The sequence below is a fragment of the Tiliqua scincoides genome, chromosome 4 (assembly GCF_035046505.1).
Source record: "Tiliqua scincoides isolate rTilSci1 chromosome 4, rTilSci1.hap2, whole genome shotgun sequence".
NCBI lineage: Eukaryota > Metazoa > Chordata > Lepidosauria > Squamata > Scincidae > Tiliqua > Tiliqua scincoides.
Genome location: NC_089824.1, coordinates 153058733 through 153076722, shown reverse-complemented (window position 1 = coordinate 153076722; position 17990 = coordinate 153058733). Strand labels below are relative to the sequence as shown.

The 17990-nt window shown below is 44.9% G+C and overlaps 1 protein-coding gene across 6 annotated transcripts in view; it reads right to left on the bottom strand.

Annotated features, from left to right (window-relative positions):
- Positions 1 to 13666, bottom strand: part of OMA1 (OMA1 zinc metallopeptidase) — a 45270-nt gene extending 31604 nt beyond the window's left edge. Inside the window, exons 1-5 of one of the 6 annotated variants that reach the window (XM_066626351.1) lie at positions 13427 to 13580; positions 11199 to 11255; positions 10730 to 10795; positions 8226 to 8750; positions 1649 to 1877 (exon numbers count right to left, since the gene is read on the bottom strand). In XM_066626351.1, coding sequence (XP_066482448.1) covers positions 1649 to 1877; positions 8226 to 8722 — 726 coding nt within the window. In that variant the 5' untranslated portion in view covers positions 8723 to 8750; positions 10730 to 10795; positions 11199 to 11255; positions 13427 to 13580. Of the gene's footprint in view, positions 1 to 1648; positions 1878 to 8225; positions 8751 to 10729; positions 10796 to 11198; positions 11256 to 12871; positions 12928 to 13426; positions 13581 to 13643 lie in introns of those variants that run through there. The other 5 variants (XM_066626350.1, XM_066626352.1, XM_066626355.1 and 2 more) reach the window with 5 other exon arrangements.
- Between the last annotated feature and the right edge of the window lie 4324 nt (positions 13667 to 17990).

Here is a 17990-nt window from a genome sequence, read left to right as displayed (position 1 = left end):
ACAAATTTTAGGTTCCACTTTAAAGTGCTTCTCTCAGAACAAAATAATCTGCTGATCTTCAAACGGCTGTTCGTCAACTGCAAATTCCCATGGCACACCTGCGGACCTTTCACAGGACACCAGTGTGCCATGGCACACCGGTTGAAAATCGCAACTGTAGAGTGAGGCCTGACCACATGGGTCTTCCCCTCACAGAATGAGCCCTACTCCAAGAATGCACCATAGTCAAATGAGGTTTCTAGTTAGGAATGTTGGGAGGACGGAAAATGTCCATTTCATAAAAATCTGAGATCTACTGGTATTCACAAAAGAATATGAGTCACCCAAATTCAGCATGCTTTTAAGCAGGTCTGGTTCATTCATGCAACATTAGCAGCGAAAAACATTTAATGAGCTGAGATACACATTTGGGACAACAGTACATGCTCAGAAAGGATGTTTCTCTTACATAAGAACATAAGAACAGCCCCACTGGATCAGGCCATAGGCCCATCTAGTCCAGCTTCCTGTATCTCACAGCGGCCCACCAAATGCCCCAGGGAGCACACCAGATAACAAGAGACCTCATGTGAGTGGCTTTGTGTTTTGGACCTCATGTGAGTGGTCTATGTGTTTTGAACATCTCTTGTGCTTGCTATTAGGAACAGAGCTGGAGAAGACGTCACCAGATCCTACAGGACCACCAAGGCACAAAGCACTGCTGAACCATGATTATCGAAGCACCTTCTTTTCATATTGATAATCTTTTAAGTTCCTTACTATGCAGGGCGACTGTAGTGTCGGTGCGGCATGGCCTGCTGGCATCACTGGCTATTATACCTATACTGCTCTGGTCAGCCAGAAAATTGAAGTACAGGAGAAAATGCATGCCCCTCTCCAGCCAGGCTTCAGAAATTATAAAGCAGCACATCCTGCCTCCTTCAGCAGGGGAGGGAATGCTGCAGGGAAAATCAATTAGATTAATCTCAGCACCAGACTCACTAAGAATGCCCTGAAGGAAGTTGTTGCAGAGTCAGTTTGGCAGTCTATGGAGCTCAGGAGCTTTCCTGTAGCCGAAAAATCTCCCACTGCAAGGAAGTGTTACACCAGGGACGTGTCTAGGCTCCTCCACACCCTTGCTGCCCAGCAGCACATAGTGTAACATTCCCGAGTTAAGACCAGTTTCAGTCATGTATTTACTTGAAGCCATGAGGACAGAGCTTGTGCGGCCCAACTACAGGAAGAAACCCCTCTGCGCCCCCCCCACAACGTCACATGGGTGTGTCCTTGAGACAAGGATCCAAGGAACAGACTGTAGCAGACACATGAGATATGAATTCTCAATATGCTGATAAAAAGAAAGACTATTATTCCTCAGATCACAGCAACTCATCCTACTGGTCTGACAAGTTTTGCTTTGAAAATCAGGCTTCACTGATTTATATACTGCAAAGGGAAAAACTGTACTTGACTAAGAGTGATGTACAGTCAGAAGTCATGCCCAGGATCTGGGGAATGCCCTCAATAACAAGGGTTATTTCAACATCAATACACCTCTCATACACCACACCCTTACAAGAACAGAATAAGCTTGCCTTTAAAAAAAAAATAAAAAAGGGAAGAGGAATTACTTTGTTTTGTTCACTTCCTTGCTTCAACTATTACCTACCATGTTATATTCAATCTGGGACAGTTCCGCTAAATGCTCCTTCCCAAACACCAGAAGCCGAGCACGTCCGGTGATCGGCGTTTCCTCCAAGTGAGTAAAATAAAACATGATAAATACAACTCCAAGGCTGCAAAGACCCAGGCTTATCTTCCATTTATTTCTTCTTGCAGCTTCTTTAACTAGCTCCTTTTTGTTCGGAGGAAGTGCACTCCACCATTTTCTTATGCTTCTGTAAAGTACCAAAAAAAAAAAATCATGTTTATTGTGAATGTCAAGGTTATCATTTGCCCTAGTCAAGCTGCAAATGACAACTACACCCTACTGTTGCATTTCAATCACAGCACTACCAGCTTCCTTTCTCCTCCCTCTGAGTGATGGGCAAAGGTAAGACTAGCAGCAAAAAGACTGTTCCTTGGAACAAGTACATTTGAGGCTAACTAATACCCAGCCTAGTGGGCTAGAAGAGTGAATAATCACATTTGAAGCACTCAAGTAAGCCACAGACATATTCCAAAGAGGCCGGAAAGAAATGCGAAAGCACACCGATACAGCAAGCGCCAAAACTGCACTTGTGTCCGTTTTCATGTCTCTCAAGTGGGTATGCAGCACATGTAGATGAACAGGTTGCAAGAACAGGAGGAAAGAGAGACCTAGTTTCTGTAGTCATTAGTAGGGCAATACTATGGGTTTTCAGGAAAACCTGGACTTTGTTGAGAGACAAATTGGAAAGCAATGAAAAAAATGGCATGATCCATTGGGTTGGGCAGATGTACCATGAGGACTGAGGAATGAGGAATTGTACAAAGCCCAGGGAGAGGGAATACAGACAGAAGGAGTAGGTTCAGTGGAATGCAAGAAGAACAAGCTCCCTACTCAGCAAAATTACATGAGAGGTGGGGGCAAAGAAATATGCTGGACCCACACCAGCTTTCCCCCCCCCCCATTTACCAAACAGAAGGATTCAGTTGTTGGGTGTGTTCTTGTTTTCTCTATTGAGCTAAGAACTCTGAAAAAAATGGGAACACACCCAACAACTGAATCCTTCTGTTTGCTAAGGGGTGGGGGAGAGAAACTGGTGTGGTTCTAGCATATTTCTTTGCTGAGTGAACAGGACCCATTCGTGCATGCCTAGAGACACATTCAGAACCTTCCTTCATGAACGCATTCAGGAGCCTGCAGCAGGATCACAGAGTTTCAGAGTATCCAACTCAGAACAACAGTAACTGATTAAATTAATGTAACTAAGGTTGCAACACGTTGTGCTGAATAAGGCTTACATACTTTCAAATAGTTACGCATAGATTACAGTGTAAATCGTAATTTATACAGTAGGATAGATCAGTTAACACGAACATAGCTTTAAAAAGTTTATCAATTACAGGCCAAAGAAATGTTAACCTGCAATACAGCTAAAGAGGAAGATTGAAATAGGAACGAATGTATATAGTACACCTACACACCTGAGCAGAAAATGGCCTCTCACATGCAAAGAAAACAGAGGTAGATGCAGGTGGGGCGGGGGCACAGAGAATAGAAAAAACAAACAAACATGCTTAATCCAAACTTGGAAAGTGAAGGAAAAAAGTGACTGAAAAGGGAAAAAAAAGGTACACTCAGCTTAAAAAACAAACAAGAAATATATTTTACAGAACTAAAGGAATAACTCTGGGAACCTTTGAGAACAGAAAAAGAAAGAACGTGTAGTAAATAAAACTGAAGATAAAGTGTAACAGTTTTAAAGGAGTATGTTCTCTTGCTGAAAAGAAGAAAAAAACACAATCAAAGTTATATTTACAATAAAAATAATGGGAATTTTTGGCATGTCTTAACCAAAAAATGTTAAATTAGGGGTGGGATTTACCACATATGCCATGGATTCTTTTCATAAAGCCCCATTTGTATATGAATATCTGTGGAATTTAAATCTTATTGTCAATTTCTCAAGCAGCAGAAGAACATCCATATGGTAAAAAGTACAAGGAGAGCAGCATTTGCTTTTCCGGCCTGCCTGACGACTAAACCAATGTATGCGAAGTTTGTGGCCGGGCTCCAAAGAACTTCGAGATGGGTTCCAGCAGCCCAAGGGGGTCTTAGACTTGTTGTGCTCAAACAGCAGTCCTTCATGCCACAAGGAAAAACTGTTTTCAAAACTGAGAAAGGGTTTCAAAAGCAGTTTGTTATATGGCATAGGGTAGGGAGAATGGGGGCACGAGCTGCCAAAAATTCCACAGGACTAGCAGGCCCCTTTGGCAAGCCTAAGCAGCTTTTCAGATTTAAACTTGTTGGGGAAAAATGTATTCTTCATATTTCAAGTACAACCTACTGCACTCTTCTTAAGGTCAGTGTGCGCATACCACTTTTCCAGAAATACTACATACAACATGAGGTCAGGCACACCCTAATCACAATTCAACAATGTGCAGAGAGGACACAAACTACACTCACTGCCCCAGATTATCACAATCCTTCTGAGGTACAAGGATCATGAGAACCGTGCAAAGGTATGGCGTTATCAGGACATACATACAAGGCAGAGATGGGCTGATGTCCTACCATGAGTATGATATGCCCAGATTGCGGGAGCCACCAACTAAAACTATCAAGAAAATCAACCAAAAACCAGCAAGTCTTCTTGTTTCAGTACATTAGCATTCAGTTTGTTATAAACTGCTTCATAACATGCTTCACACAAGCTCTGAAGAGAAAGGAATGAAATCAAGTTTCTACCAAACCACTGTTAAAACCTAAGAAAAGCAAGCAATTACATCAGCCATTTTCAACCACTGTGCCATGGCACACTGGTGTGCTGCAAATGGTCTGCAGATGTGCCACGGGAGTTTGGGGGCAGGGTCATTTATTAGCAGGACCACTGGGGAATATGAGCCCCCTACCAACAGCATGATGTGCCTTGACAGTTGTCAAAAAACTGATGGTGTGCCTTGACAATTTCAGTACCTTGTCAGTGTACTGTGAGATGAAAAAGGCTGAAATATTTAGGACAAGTTTTATACATCAGTCCACATGCGCTGCCTCCGACACATCCTCAGCATCACCTGGCAGGACAAAGTTCCAAACAACACAGTCCTGGAACGTGCTGGAATCCCTAGCATGTATTCACTGCTGAAACAGAGACGCCTGCGTTGGCTTGGTCATGTCGTGAGAATGGATGATGGCCGGATCCCAAAGGATCTCCTCTATGGAGAACTCGTGCAAGGAAAGCGCCCTACAGGTAGACCACAGCTGCGATACAAGGACATCTGCAAGAGGGATCTGAAGGCCTTAGTGATGGACCTCAACAAGTGGGAAACCCTGGCCTCTGAGCAGCCCGCTTGGAGGCAGGCTGTGCAGCATGGCCTTTCCCAGTTTGAGGAGACACTTTGCCAACAGTCTGAGGCTAAGAGGCAAAGAAGGAAGGCCCATAGCCAGGGAGACAGACCAGGGACAGACTGCACTTGCTCCCGGTGTGGAAGGGATTGTCACTCCCGGATTGGCCTTTTCAGCCACACTAGACGCTGTGCCAGAACCACCTTTCAGAGCGCGATACCATAGTCTTTCGAGACTGAAGGTTGCCAATACAATACGAATGAAAACTGTGTAACAAAGCATCACTCAACATGTTTCTAGTGAAAGATATGCTCCAATTTATTTTGCAGTTTTTATTACAAATTAGCACTATCTTTATGAGATAGTGTGCCTCACTCCTAATCAGTGTTTGGGAAATGCATCAATTGCATTGAAAATACAGGTTGGAAGCCAGAGAAAGAGAATCTGTACCACCAATTGGGTGTGACTTCAAGCTAACCATATTTTGGACACGTTTTATTCTGTCCATGTGCTTTTTTACTCCCAAGTGACTGCAGCATGCCCATCTTTATATGTGAAAACTTCAAAAAAGAGCAGAGAGCTATCATGCCAAATAAAGGGAGCAGTTGATATTTCTGCTAATCCAAATTTGATGAAATTAAGTTGATCATCTGTGAGGTAAAAGTCTACAAGATGTCACTAAAAAGCAGTAGCTGCTTTCAGATTTACAGGCATAGGGCATGCATTAAATCACTTAGTGCAATGTGTCATTTTCCTGGGGCAAAAAGCACCTGCCTCTTGGCACAGGTGAACAGAAAGTCACTTCCTCCTAAGGGCTGCTGCTACTTCTCTTTCCTGGAATCAGAAACAGCTTGACACACATGTACTAGAAAAACAGCACCAGAAAGAGAGGCATTGGCGTTGCTAGGGGGGTGCGGACCCCACCAGGCGATGCACCGGGGGGTGATGCGCCCTGGGGGATGACACACTAAAATCGCGGCTTTAGGAGCTACCCCATCATGCCATACACCATTGGATGTGGAATGTCTGGTGGAGTGCAATGCAAAAAACCAGAGTGAAATAGCTCCTTTCATTCAAAGGCTATGGCAAAAAAGCCGGAAAGAAAAAATGCATGGAGTCCTATGGAAAGTGAAAATGAGCCATATTGTGCGTTTACTCACAAGTAGGCACACTTGCCTTAGCCCATCGGAAAGGGCAGGCTGATAGGACTCCGAGGACATCAGAATGGTCCTGATCCAATGGAAAGCGAAGCAGCCTCACGGTCGCGTTTACTTGTGAGTAGGCATACGTGCCTTGGCTGGTGGTCAGGCTAGGCAAAGGAAAATGTGAGGACACCAGAATGGTCCTGATTCGATGGAGCTGGAGTGCAACAAATGCTCCAGATGGCAGCCTCTCCCCCCCTCACTAAAAAGGACAAAAAAAAGAGACTTCAACTGGTAAGGGGGAAGTTTTCTATTTTGCACTTGCAAAGCCAGGAGGGTCCTTATCTTGATATGCCTGAAAGAGAACTTTAAACTGGGCACTGGGGAGGGCTGAATATCTCACTGATTCTTTTTGGGGGGGTTGTTATTGCAAGCAGACTACAGAGTAAGCTCCATTGACCACTATGGGACTTACTTCAGAGTAGACATGCATAGGATTGGGCTCACAGGCTGCAATCCTACCCACACTTTCCTGAGAGTAAGCCCCATTGACCACAATAGGATTTATTTCAGAGTAGATTCACTTGGTGGAACAGGACTGGCTCCCCCTTATTTAATTATTTATTTTATTTTAATTTAATTATTTATAATTATTTTAATTTGCTTAATGATGTCACTTCTGGCCATGACATCACTTCCAATGGGTCCTGGACAGATTGTCATTCTAAAAAGTGGATCCCGGTGCTAAAAGTTTGGGAACTGCTGCAATAAGGTGTTAGTAAGTTGGTGTGTGTGTGTGTGTGTGTGACTCCACAAGTTTTCAAAATCAGAGTTTGGAGGAATAATACCATCGTGTTATATATCAATCAATGCGTAATTTCATGCAGAATGCAATGAAACAAACCACATTGAAATATCTGTGTTCTAACAAAAAGTACAGCCAAAACACCAGTGGGGGCGGAGTGATGGTACATCACCACGCTCACCACCTGGGACGTAGCCCCGCCCACTGCATGGGGTGATGCACAGGCCTCCCACACCAGGTGACGCGAATCCTAGTGACGCCATTGAAGAGAGGCAGGGCCCAATTCTATCCAACTTTCTAGCACTGATGCAGCCGTACCAACAAGGCATCCTGCAGTTGAGGGGGCAGTCATAGAGGCATTCTTAAGGTAAAGGAAAGTTTAATCTCTTACCTTGGGCCTGCACTGTGGCTGCCAGTGCTAGAAAGTTGGATAGAACTGAGCCCACAGCCTCATAGTACTAACAGAAAAAAGGACTGCTATTCTTCCTAACAGTTAGATAAACTCCATAACATGGTGTATGGGGGAAGGGAGCAGCAGATGGAGGAGAGGGGCTACTTGCCTCTTGCCTCCAATTCTAAATTCAACATGCAAACTTCACTGGATTTCCTTTTAAAAGAAACAGGCACACAGTAATAAAGAAGTCCAACTAGCTTCAGACCTGAAGCCTGACATTCCAGAGCCAGAACGTAGATTCTGTGGAAGAGCCATGCAATGCAGCCTTGGGGGCATGGCTTGAATCTGTGTTACAATGCCTACCTAGAACCCTTTCTGTATTTTTAAACTGAACATTAAAACTGCCTGTTGGACGCAAAATGTACAATACTGCATATTGTAGTAATCTACCCATACAGTTCTGGCATCTTCGGTCCTCATTTCTCTTTAGCAGCATGCAGTAGTGCAGGAGGCACAGGTGTCAGTGATAAAATGACTGCAGGGAGTCAAGTAGGCTGGTGGCCTGTAGTTACAATTAAGTGTCCTCCTTTCCCCACCAAGAATCATTTCTGAGGATGCCCTTGCTTGTTAATCTGGAGAACAGCACAGCAATGCACTGCTCTCTATTCAAGCTGAGAAGAGTACCACCCAGCTATCCTAGTTGTCCTCCCTGGCTTTAAAACAATCACAAAAAGGAGCTCAGACAGCACCACAGGGAACTTTCTAGCAAGTTGTGAGCTTTCATCGACTTTACGAACGCTTCCCACAAGAGTGCTTGTAAAGTACCTTGCCATACTTATGTGCAAACTGCTATAAAAGCACAATAGGGCATGTAGTGAATCCCATTTGCCCACAGCAACAATCATACATTACCTCCCAACGATGATAGCAAGAAGTTTCTGAACTGGCTTCAAGATCATCAAGACAATGGGAACAGGAGCAGCCTTCAATGCAGACGACTGGTGAAAAGGCCTGAAGATCTGGACAGCAGGAAAGTTTTGTACTTTGCAAGAAGGTAACATGCCTAGGAGAGCTTCCTTTCCTCTCACCCTTTGCCCAGAGAAAGTACAAGGCTTTCTAGAGAAGCTACATGCAACATTGCGTATTCCTGCATTCTTCGGATTCAGCAACCACCCTTGGCTTTGATTAAGACAGCTTTGGTAGAAGTTGGAACTTCTAGTCATAAAGTAGCATCTTGTGGTGCTGCTTTCATTCCATTGTTGGCACTTAGTCACTTGATGTCTGTATCCCTTCAAGGCCTCACTGGAGAACTGGTAAGGATTAATGGACTTTCTCCAATTGGTCAAAGCTGTTAATCGAATTAAAACACAGTTCCTGCCTGCTAGGCGTGAACCACCAAGGGCAATCATCTCTCTCTCAGGTGTTTGATCTTGGTATCTAAATGAAAATAACAAAGACAAGATATTATTGTAATAACGAATGTTAAGAAAAATGGCCTTGTGTCAGGTAATAGCATGCTCTTTTAAACCTGTTTCTGGTCAAAAAAAATCATCAATACTAAACGAAAAGTTCCAAGTAAATCTGCAAGAGGTGGCAGGATTGGGTGTCAGGGACAATGTGGCTTACAAGATCTTTTTACATTTAATGGGCTGGTTCACACAGAGTCCAAGTGTATAGGTGATACATATGGCAGCACATACACTCTTTCCCACCAGCTTGCATTTAACTTTTCAGGACAAACAGGATAACTATTGTAGGCTCCATTCCCACATTTAATTTTTGAGCTGAACGGAGACTGTATGCAACTCAGTGAGCAATAAAAGGTTATATATGCCATGGGAAAGAATATGAATAACTTCCACTCCACAGTCCTGTGTGAACCACACCCACAACAACAATTAGAACTAAGATATAACCAAAGACTCTGGAGGCTAATTTTCTCTGCCTTGGGTCTTTTTCCCCCACAGTCACATCTGAGCATGAACACAGTACAGTATAGTGATTATGGATCACCGGCCTTCGACTGCACAATTGAGAGAGAGCAGGCGATGTTCTTACGTAAGATACTAGGGGTGCCACGTTGTGTAGCCTATGCAACTCTTTGTTTGGAAGCTGGTCAACACAGAGTGGATACCCTGGCATGGCTTAGGACTTTTAGATATTGGCTCAGAGTGTATCACCTGTCAGATCAAGATAGCCTGATTTGGGGCCTCTTACCCGATCCTCCTCTCTTTCCAGGCTTAGCTCTTCTGAGTAAGAAAATCTGTTCTATGGTGCTCTCCTTAGACTTGCTAGGTGCTCTAGATGCAGAGCAGGCCTACAGAACCCTGAAACAAAGGCTCCTTGACATCAAACAACAGGACCTTTATAGCAATGCCCACAAAACCTGCTCTCCAGTACATCTCCATCTTGCTGTTCTACCTGGAAGGAGGCCTAAATATTTTGATTTCTTGGAATGCCCCCAAGAACGGAGGGTATTTACCCTAGCGAGATGCAATGTCATCCCATCTGAGCAGTTATTTGGCAGATATAGAGGCATTCCAGCTGCAGACAGAGTTTGCCTATGTAGGATGGGAAATTTAGAAACTCTTTCCCACATGTTATTACATTGCACACTATACCAAGATCTTCGTATATGCTACTTAGCACCAATCTTGGCCACTATCTGGGGTTGGGATGACCAGAACACAATTGCATACATACTCGGTGGGGTTAATGAAGAGCTTTCGGGGAGGGGGGGAGGGGCCAAATATATAAAAATGATTATTAAGAGACGTATTACTATGTTGGTCCCAAATGGCTGAATTGAGGCAGCAAGGCCTGGTTGAAGGTGAACTGTTTGATTTATGTTGCCCTCCAGCCAATTTTGTGCTTTACACTGTTTGTATTTTAAACATGCCAAAAAAAGGTTTCTTGTCTTGATTATGGGAGAAGTGAAAACATGCAGTTTGGGCTTACAGTTACATAGTACATGAGAGTTGCTGAGGGTGGGAATAAGGAGAGAGTTGGAAGATGCCAGGAACAAAAACGGGAAGTAAGGTGGCTGATGGGAGGCTGAGCAGGAGTAAGAGTGAGCAAAGGGGCAGCAAAGATAAAGGAGAGAATGGATGAGGTGGGGGAAGAGAGGAGGCTTGAGATATAACAGTCACACTGCTGTTCTGGAAAGGGTGTGATAAAATCTGAACAGATAAAAACTAAAGAACAGGCATATGCTGGTGGCTTTGTCCAGGCAAGCAGGACAGGAGCATGGACATAGGATTCCGAAGACATGGCAGGGACTGGATGTCACATAGTGATAATTAGTCAAACTTTAGCTCTAGAATGACACACTGAAATCTGCAGATACTGTGCTCTAGTAAAAGAGAGAATCTATTACAATCGCGCTGCTGCCGGGGAAGGAAGGTTTTTAAACTTACCTGGGGGTCACAATGGTCTCTGGAGGGTCTAACCCCCTCTGCAGTCCTTCCGGCAGCACCAAACCACTGTGAAAAACAAAGAAAAACTTCTGGATTTGCAATGAAAACAGGAAGTGGTTTTTTTTTTCTTTTACACAGCAGTTGGGAGCTGCCAGGAAGGTTGCAGAGGGGGTCACAGGTTCCCCAGACTCTCCAGAGAGCCATAGTGTCCTCCACGTAGGTGTAAAAAACCCTTCCCTCCCCAGCAGTACCCTGATCATCCTCATCTTGCTGCTGCCTTCACTGTCACTCTGCCCCTCAAGGGGACAGAGGCAGAGCTTCCCCGGCTTGGGCATTGCAATGCCACAGTTTGGGATCCTCTGGTATAGTGGTTCTGGTGATGGACTTAGATCTGAAAGAGCCAGGTTCAAATCCTCATTCAGCCATGAAGCTTCCTGAGAGACACTGGACCAGTCACAGTCTAACCTACCTTACAGGGCTGTTGTGATGAAATGATGGATGGAATAATGTGCACCACCCTGAGCTCCTTGGAGGAGTATAAACATATAAAAAAAAGAAAATAATAAATTAAATACCATTCCTGCTATCAGTTCACCAGGTGTTCTTAAGTAAGCCACTATTTCTCAGTTTCAGCTGCCATTTCCCATCTGCAATATGGGGATAATACTGATCTACCTGACAAGACTGTTATAAGGATTTCTGAGATAATGCAAAACACTTTGAAAACTCTACAGTATTATATGAAGGCTATATTTTATTAAAAACCAGTGCACTCATGCTCCAGTAGGTGGAAATCCAGGACACACTCCAATTCCAACAGTAAAAACACCAGAGGCACTACTTTCCACCCCATCAGAACAGAGACAGTAATACACAGGCCAAGACATCATGCACCCCAGAGGCAAACTACAAAGAAATTTTGGGAAATAGATAGGCCAGCTTCAATTAAAACTGCCTGATCAAAATGTCAGAAAGTCTGAGGGGCACCTGCCCCAGGCACTGCTTGGGGGGGGAGGCAAATGTGTAAGGCACTCACTTCCAGGTTCTCCCTGGAGGAGGAGGTGCTGGTGGCTCCACTCCCCCATTCCTTCTCTTGTGGGCACTCCCCAAAGGAACAGAAGGGTGCGAACCAGCCAGCACTTCCTCCACCAGGGAGAACTGGGAAATGACATCACAGATTTATGTGACATCATAGACATCACTACCCAGGGTGCTGGGGCTTCCAGTTATGCCTCTCCACATCAGCAAGCAGAATGCAGTTCAGTCAATGGCTGCACAACAGGTCACAGCAAGACACAAGAACATAAGAACAGCCCCACTGGATCAGGCCTTAGGCCCATCTAGTCCAGCTTCCTGTATCTCACAGAGGCCCACCAAATGCCCCAGGGAGCACACCAGATAACAAGAGACCTGCATCCTGGTGCCCTCCCTTGCAACTGACATAACCCATTTCTAAAATCAGGAGGTTGCACATACACATCATGGCTTGTAACCCATCATGGATGTTTCCTCCAGAAAATTGTCCAATACCCTTTTAAAGGCATCTAGGCCAGATGCCATCGCCACATCTTGTGGCAAGGAGTTCCACAGATCAACCACATGCTGAGTAAAGAAATATTTTCTTTTGTCCTAACTCTCCCAACACTCAATTTTAGTGGATGTCCCCTGGTTCTGGTGTTATGTGAGAGTGTAAAGAGCATCTCTCTATCCACTTTATCCTTCTCATGCATAATTTTGCATGTCTCAATCATGTCCCCCCTCAGGCATCTCTTTTCTAGGCTGAAGAGGTCCAAACGCTGTAGCCTTTCCTCATAAGGAAGGTGCCCCAGCCCAGCAATCATCTTAGTCGCTCTCTTTTGCACCTTTTCCATTTCCACTATGTCCTTTTTGAGATGTGACAACATAAAAGAGCTGTTACAAAACAAAAAAGAATGCAGACTGAAGAGAGTTTTTGCTTGACCTGTTCTGAATTAAGCTCTCACATTTTGTCACTGTGTCAAGGGATTCAACAACAGCCACCACCTCAACACAGAAGCCCAACTGAGATTAGTTTCATTTTTCCTTTTCCATTCATTTTGCACATTCCCTTCTTCTCGGTTCAGTGCTAATGAAGGGCTGAAGCCAGCAGGGATTATAAACCACCTGAATGGTTAGGAATCCAGAAGCAGGCAGTGAGGACAGAGGGGGGTGGATCTACACAGCAAGAGGGAACTCCCAAAGGAACTCGCCCATCTACTTGGTGAGCTTGCAGAATTATGCGCCACAGCAGATCCCCACCGCTGGCTGCGGGAGCAGGTTCCAGGGCCCCAATCCGATCCGATTTGGCAGTGCCGTGGCAATGAGGGGGGTGCACTGCATCTTATGGTGGGGAGGCAGTCACAGAGACCTCCTGAGCTGCATCGGTGCTGGCAAGTTGGACAGGATGGGGCCCCCAGACGTGTCTCTTCCCCACGTCATCCTACAGGCGCAGAGAGAGTGACTCACAGCCGCCACTTGGGCTTTGGCGCTTCCTGGAAGGAGTGAAGCTGCATAGATTGCCCTGCCTGTGGGTATGTTCTTGGGATCTCCAGGGGAAGAACAAACCCTCCCAGCACCAGGCAACTAGATCCCCCCGGGCGCCTATGGGGAAAGAAGCCCAGGGGCCCAGAGGGCATCAGGCGCAAAGTGGGGCTCTCGCCGGGCCTCCCCATCACCCACCAGCAGTGAGGGGAATGAGGTACTCCGGGGAAGGAGAGCGTCTCCTCCAGGCACCCCCTCCGTCCTTGGGCTCTGCCCCTTCCAGCAAGGAGGGCAGTGAGAGCCGCCCCACGGCCTCCAGACCCAGAGAAAGGAAGAGCGCGCCTTCCTCTCCTCCCCCTCTTCCTCCCCCCCCTCCCCGGCGCGGAGCACATGAAGGCGCGCCAGCCAAGGGCACCTCCAGGCAGCGATAGGCCAGCCGTCTGCTCCTCCCCGCCAGGCTCTCAGTCTCCGGCTGGGGCGGCCACTCGGCTTCTCTTCCGGGGTGGGGACCGAGCTCCCGGTCCGGGCAGTTTCGAGGCTGAGAGGGGAGCGCCTCCGCCTGCTCCCTTAATTGCCGGCTTCGCGGAAGGAAGCGGGTGGAGGTGCGCTGCGCAAGCCGCAGGGGAAGGGAAGGGGAGCCTTCCCTTGGGCACAAAGGCAGAGCAGGCTGGAGCGGGGGGACGTTTCCCGCCCTCTGCCCCCCCCCCACGCGTGAACCATAAGGAAACCGCCCTGCAGCTAGTGAGCTAGCAGCGCAGGGAGTCGGAGCCTTCCCCAGCTGTGCCTGTTTTCTCATTGCAGCGAGTCTGAAAGGAACGGCTGCTCTTAAGAACCTAAGAGCCCTGCTGGATCAAGCTAAGGGCCCATCTAGTCCCAGCTTCCTGTATCTCACAGGGGCCCACCTCAGGGAGCACACAAGATCCCTGTATCCTATTGCCACCCCAACACTCAAGAACGCTGTTCCTCCCCAAACCACCACCTGCTTCTTGTACTGCAGTGGTTCTCAAACTTTGTAGCGCCGGGACCCACTTTTTCAAATGACAATCTGTTGGGACCATGACTGAAAGTGATGTCATGGCCAGAAGGGACATCATCAACCTGGAGGTGATGTCATGGCCGGAAGTGACATCATCAAGCAGGGAAAATTTTTAACCGCCCCCCCCAACAAAATCAAATTACATAAATTAAAAGTTTACCCTAAATTTTTTAATCTATCTGAAATACAGAAGAGCCCTCCTAGGCCTCCCAAGCAGATGCCAATCTGTTCACATTCCCCAGATATCCCAAAAGGCTGCAATCTATCTATGCTTACTCAGGAGTAAGCCCCATTGACAATCACTGTTAAAAGCATATACGCAGTAGCCTGTTCAAAGTACGGATCTGTAATATTTCCCCGGATGCAGTCACATACCATGGTAGCATCAAGTCTAATATATTAAAAATAAAATACACATTGAAATGAAAGGGGACCACCTGAAATTGACTTACAACCCACCTAGTGGGTCCTAACCCACAGTTTGAGAAGCACTGTTAATGTAGTGTATTCTGCTCTGTGTGTACAGCAGGCCTTCCAAGTGCATTTAGTACTTGCTGTGGCACCTGTATATATGAATAGTTAGGTACCAGCCATTGATGGTCCTGTCAGGTGTGCTGTTGACAGGGCTGACTGACCCAGGACTTATAGCATAAGCTTATGTACAAGCATAAGCTTATGTATAAGCTCGTATGTTTACTCAGAAGCAAGTCCCAGTATGTTCAATGGAGCTTACTCCAAGTAAAGTGTGTAAAGGATTGCTACCTGAGGCAGCTGCCATTGGCTGGCAGGCAGGACCTACTTCCACCCACTTACCACCAGTCCTCCTCCCACTTTTTTGGTTATGAAAGGAAAACAGGGGATGGAGCAAAAGAGGAGAGGAGAAGATGGGCTAGACTAGAGTGCTGATGTTGTAGCCCACCACACCCCTCCTCTCTGCACATTCACTTCTGTCCCCATCAGCTTTGGTAGCTGATCTGATAGGTTTACATGCACATGTGGTAAGTACATTAAAACATAACTCAGTGCATATGAAAAGTTACAAATCAATTCCCAACACTCATTAACACTTATTTCACCATCTTCACTGCACAAACATGCACCCAATCTAAAAAAAATAATCTGAAGAGGACGGAGTTTCCCAGGAGTTTCCCATTTCACTGTCACTGCTTCAGGGTGGGGTTGGTGATTCTAGTTTATGTCAAATTATACAGAAATAGATAGCCACCTGGAAGATATTCCACATTATCCCTAGGAGTAACTGGGGTAAAACTGAACAGTAGTAGGCTCACTGTCCAGTCTTGTTTGCATTTTTCATCATTTCAATCAGAAGAATAAGGTAACCCTATCTGTGGTCTGGTTCTTTAAACAAAACAGAACAAAAATCATCTTTCACTAAATGTTCATAAAATAATAATAATGGTAAATCTCCATTAAAAATTTATAAAACAATAAGAAGCAGGCTTACTTTAAAATTTGAGTGTTGAGCTTTTGAATCTGTAGGGATATATCTATTTATGTAAGGGTTTGAAGATTGTTTGCAAATGAGAAAGAAAGCTTTCCTCATGTCCTCATGACCCCTGAGGTAGTTGACCCAGCTCTAGAAGCTAGTTTAACAAAAACTGTGGGATAAAATTATGAGACTTGCAGTAAAATTAAACTGGCTACAGTTGGTAATCCTGTAACTAAACATCTCTCTTTCAATTAGCTGTGCTTTGATCTCAACAATTTCAAAGTCTTGAGAGACTCTGCAGAGTTACTGTGTCTACTCTGGATGTATGAAGAATACCTGATGAGAATAAAGTTATGTATCCTGCTTTTCTACAACATTCTTGACAGGCAATCTTACATGTTACAGTTCCAAAGTAGTCACCAAATAAAGCCTAGATAATTACAGGTTATCTCTATTGAAATCCAACTGAGAATGCCTCTTTGTATAGGAATATGGCATGTATAGTTATATAATTAGAAATTTATAAGCACTGGTTTTCTTTAAATGGACAGCTTGATCAAAAGACATTAAATGTAGTCATTATAGGCAGTGGCTTTTCTTGAATTGTAATTAAGATACGGCACCTTTTCTTTTCAGAGGGAGATAAAAAAGAACTAGACCCAAGAAATACTCCAATCTTAGTAACACATGAAAGCGTACTTTCTGTACAGCTCACCAGGCACCTGTGATGGGTACAGGCCTGGGTTCTACAGAAGAGAGTGCATTTAACTACATGCAGATTCTGAGATACACCCTATCCTTTCAATAGCTGCTCCCATGCATTTAACTATATGCAAATTCTGAGATACACCCAACCTTTGTCCTTTCAATAGCTGCTTCCAGCATTTTGCTACTGTGACAAAGGGAGAAAAATAGAACTCCATCTGTAGTTCATTACCTGGGGCCTACTTTGCCTACCAAGCACCATGTGTACAATGTCCAGAGAGGTTGCAACGAAAAGCATAACAAATGACACTTTGCTGAAATTTGGAGTAGTTCTCAGATTAAAGTTTAATTCGATTTCAGTGTCAAAATATGAAGTTTTGGTGAAAACTCAGGTGGAAGAACCCTCCCCAGAATGCCTAGTTTAATTCCTGTATCTGTTAAAATGAGACAGTCAATACTGTACATAGTACTGTATTCTAAAACAGGGGTGGGCAAACTTTCAACTTTAGGGATCCTGGACCTTTAACAATTGTGTAGGAGAGAGAATTTTAGCAGGTGCAGCTTGACATGTCCAAGATCCCTAAAGTTGAAAGTTTGCCCACCCCTGGTCTGAAAGAATCCCAAAAATGGTTGGGTAGAATACTATGAATCTTGTTGCAAAACATTTATATCTTACTATGTTGGTTGATATCCCTTGTAAAAATCCCTGATATTCCTTTGTTTTCAACTTTGCTAACTCACCAGATACCTAAAAAGGCTATATACAGGGAGGTGCATACATACTTTCTGCATGTTGTCCAGTTGTGTCATTGGAAGCTTCAGAAAAGGCTTGCCTGCTCCATGCTGCATGTGTAAACATGAATATGAGTAGTCAGGGTAGGGACTGTACCAAGAAAGCTGTGGCAAGGATTTGTTTTTAGCTTGTCTTTTAACCTCTGTGCCAATTTTTGCCACCTTTCTTTACCTTGCCTTCATCTTGATCCATGCAGTAGCTTTTATTCATGCTTCTCCCTCCCCACCCTTTTCTCCATTTGCTACTTGATCAGTGACTTGCTTTCCTTCTTTGCCTTTTTCCAGCCATTGGATTGATTCCTCAGCACTTTACCAAACCTCTTGCATTTTTCTTGTCTGTTGTGTGTTCAGTTAGGAATGGGTGAATTGCCATGTCTCCCAGACCATCACTTTCTGCTACTACTTGGTTTTAAGGCATTCCCTGGATTTTGAGACTCTTTGTTAACCTGATACAGAAAAGCTTTCCCAAAAAAGTCTTTTTCTGTCTGGGCTTTCTAGTAGACGATGGTAGCAAAGTACTGCTTTTTCCATCTATTCCCAATTTAACCTGTAAGAAGTCTGAAATAGATAGTGATGTCCCTCTTCTGCCTTACTAACTGCCAGGTGTTACACCCATTTTCCCTCCATCATCCTTTACTCCACCACAGATGAAATGCACCCTTCCTCAAAGCAGTGTTATTAACAGCCCAATCTTATCCTCCTCCCCCCCCCCCGGGGGGGGGGGGAATTAAGCATCAGAGGCATATCTAAGGTGTGGCAGGGGCAACTCAACAGGAAAG